General features: G+C 40.4%; 1 protein-coding gene across 1 annotated transcript; it reads left to right on the top strand.

Annotated features, from left to right (window-relative positions):
* Nucleotides 1-273: 273 nt before the first annotated feature.
* Nucleotides 274-2,566, top strand: LOC141776752 (uromodulin-like). Its single transcript, XM_074650538.1, has 5 exons — nucleotides 274-662; nucleotides 1,595-1,743; nucleotides 1,871-2,113; nucleotides 2,212-2,371; nucleotides 2,486-2,566. The coding sequence occupies exons 1-5, from the start codon at nucleotides 402-404 to the stop codon at nucleotides 2,564-2,566; spliced, it is 894 nt and encodes a 297-aa protein (XP_074506639.1). The 5' UTR covers nucleotides 274-401.
* The last annotated feature ends 307 nt before the right edge of the window (nucleotides 2,567-2,873 follow it).

Here is a 2,873-nt window from a genome sequence, read left to right as displayed (position 1 = left end):
TCAACTGCTACAACCACAACTTATCCACCCTCAACTGCTACAACCACAACTTATCCACCCTCAACTGCCACAACCACAACTAATCCACCCTCAACTGCTACAACCACAACTTATCCACCGTCAACTGCTACAACCACAACTTATCCACCCTCAACTGCTACAACCACAACTTATCCACCCTCAACTGCCACAACCACAACTAATCCACCCTCAACTGCTACAACCACAACTTATCCACCGTCAACTGCTACAACCACAACTTATCCAACCACAACTACTACAACCACACATGGTACATCCTTAACTACTACAACCACATATGGTAGATCCACGACTGCTAAAACCACAGCTACTACAATCACAACAATCCAGTGAGACTGACATAATACAGTAACATTGAAATGTTTCAAAACCTCTCCCACTTACACTTTTTTCTTTTCTTTATTGTTTCAGGCCAACAACCACTAATCCAGGCCTCTCAGCTTGTTTGCTCCCCTTATAAGATTGAAGTCGGTGTCCCACTGCAAAGTCTGCTGTCGGCTGGTTTGAATGCATTCTCTGGTCACATGGCAGCCCCATACTGTACCAGCTACACAGTGCGTGATAATATTGTGTGGTACCAAGTGCAACGTAGGACTGGCTTCTGTGGAACTGTAATGACGGTGAGATTAAGTCACTTACTTACCACCTAATTATTTGTCTATAAGTCTATTGTATTCATTCATTTTCTGTTCTCTTGTACTGGTATTATTCTTTACTGCTCTGTAAATGTATCTTTATATTGTCTGGTGAGACTAAAGGTTTGTTCAGACAGAAAGCAAGGCAAATTTTCACCTTGCGTCAATCACATAAATTTGACTGACTCAAACAGACAATGTACTAGTTGTACAGATGTTAACTGTAAGCTAGCTAACAACGGAAGCACCAACCGTGTGTGTGAAAGCATGTGTTTGTGTTCATTATTTACCAAGTTTGTGTCTGCTATAGTGGTGCATCATATTGAGTTGTTACTCAGCACTGAATCATTACTACATGATTTCATGTCCCAGTACTCAAAAGTTTGTTACAGAGTACAACTCAGTGTGGACCATTTTACTTAAGGATAGGCACAAACTTGGTGAGTAATGTGACAGGTAATCATGAAGTGATGAGTCAGTGTTTAATAACAACACAAAAAACTTGAGAAGTCACAAAATAGAAACTAATACGTGGGTAAGAATGAAGTAATGTTTTGTTAAAGTTTAAGTGCCATTTAGCGCATCATTCAGAGGTAATCAAGAACTATGCATTAAGTAAAGGACCATTATAAGGATTCACAGATACCCACCAACAATTGATTACATATTAGTTCAATAACATGATATCTAACAGCCATTTCTCAATTAAATAATCATAAGCTACTCTATAAAATGGTATTGAGCAGTTAGCTCCTCCTTCGTTCCTCATTTGTTCCTTTTGTGCCCCTTATTGTAAAGTGTTACCCTAATTCCAAAGTTTATTGATTTCAATACAAACACTGTTTTCACCTACTTCCCTGCAGTGAGATTGATAGATTATACACGACTGGTCATTCATTGATCCTTTTTTCTTTCAGACCAACACCACCCATGCCATCTACTGCAACAGCTTGTTTTTCTCCCCTCTAAGTAACGGTTCCTTCATTCTACCTTCGATTATTCCGTTCTCCTGTGCCTATCCCTTGGAAACCGAAACCAGCCTGAATGCTGTGATCAAACCTCAGCTGTGAGTCTTTTATTTCATTCGTTGACTGTATACAATACACTTAAAAGATGTGGGCCTACATCCCTGGATAATATAATTACTATTGCAGGAGTGAAATACATCTCTAATTGTTTTTCTTTCTTAACAGCCTTAAAGGTGGCCTCACGGGATCAGGTACCAAAGCTAGAGCCTACATGAATCTTTTCCGGGACGCCAACTATTCATACAGTTACCCAGCGGGTCCGCTCTCTCTGCCAGTGGGCTCTGCCCTGCATGTGCAAGCGTCTGTGCCTCTGAGTGATCCAAGCTTTGCAGTCGTTCTGGAGGAGTGCTATACCACTAGCTCCTCAAACCCTGATGACCCCGTTCGATACTTTCTCATTCATTCCAGGTATGTGTCTCTCCTAATTTAGATGGACTGGAGTGGAAAATGTAAAATCTATGGTGATGTGTAATGGTCCTAATGGTTTGATCTGACATCTCTGACAGGTGCTCTACTGACTCTCGTCGTGTGTCAGTGGTTGAGAATGGCCTGTCCTACCGTGCTCGATTCTCTGCCCTGCTGTTCCCTCTCCAGGGTGGCAACCCATGCGTCTTCATTCACTGCAGACTACGCCTATGTGACAAGAGGAGCCATAACTGTGTTCCAGTGAGTCAGACACTCATCCTCTCACTCAATCAAAATAACCAATAGGCAATCAATGCTTTATATCCAAACACTGAGTATAGGTGTCTAATCATTACACTCCCTCTCACCTCACAGATTTGCAGAAGAAGGAGTTATCGCTCTGCTGACACAGACAAAGAAGATTTTGCTACCATTGGACCAATCAACTTCCACTAAATACAATCTGGTATCAGAGCAGATATCTCAGCACTGTCAGCTGTATGGAAGTTATAACCATGTTTCCCTTTTCTCTCATCTTAATCTTTAGGGGAGAACGGACATATTAATGGAGGGAGCTAATAAACACTGCAAAATGAGTGTTATGTTATTTTCTTAAAATGCTGTATGATATACTGTAATGGTTCAGTATTCTAACTCTTTAGTATAATCCCTCATATTTTACCTTTGTACTTTTTTTGTAATAAAATGGGAATAATACAAATATTCGTATTAATACAAATTCTGATATTTTTAATGAGTGGGT

This window comes from Sebastes fasciatus, chromosome 1, assembly GCF_043250625.1.
Source record: "Sebastes fasciatus isolate fSebFas1 chromosome 1, fSebFas1.pri, whole genome shotgun sequence".
NCBI classification, from domain to species: domain Eukaryota; kingdom Metazoa; phylum Chordata; class Actinopteri; order Perciformes; family Sebastidae; genus Sebastes; species Sebastes fasciatus.
Note: the sequence above shows the minus strand (reverse complement) of the source record. Positions and strands in the feature narration are given on the sequence as shown.

Excerpts from the sequence above, each read along its gene's own strand:
- LOC141776752 (XM_074650538.1), top strand. The coding sequence starts at position 402 with ATGTTTCAAAACCTCTCCCACTTACACTTTTTTCTTTTCTTTATTGTT. Across the intron at positions 663-1,594 it reads TCTGTGGAACTGTAATGACG|ACCAACACCACCCATGCCAT; the intron begins GTGAGATTAAGT and ends TTTTTCTTTCAG. Across the intron at positions 2,372-2,485 it reads GGAGCCATAACTGTGTTCCA|ATTTGCAGAAGAAGGAGTTA; the intron begins GTGAGTCAGACA and ends CTCACCTCACAG.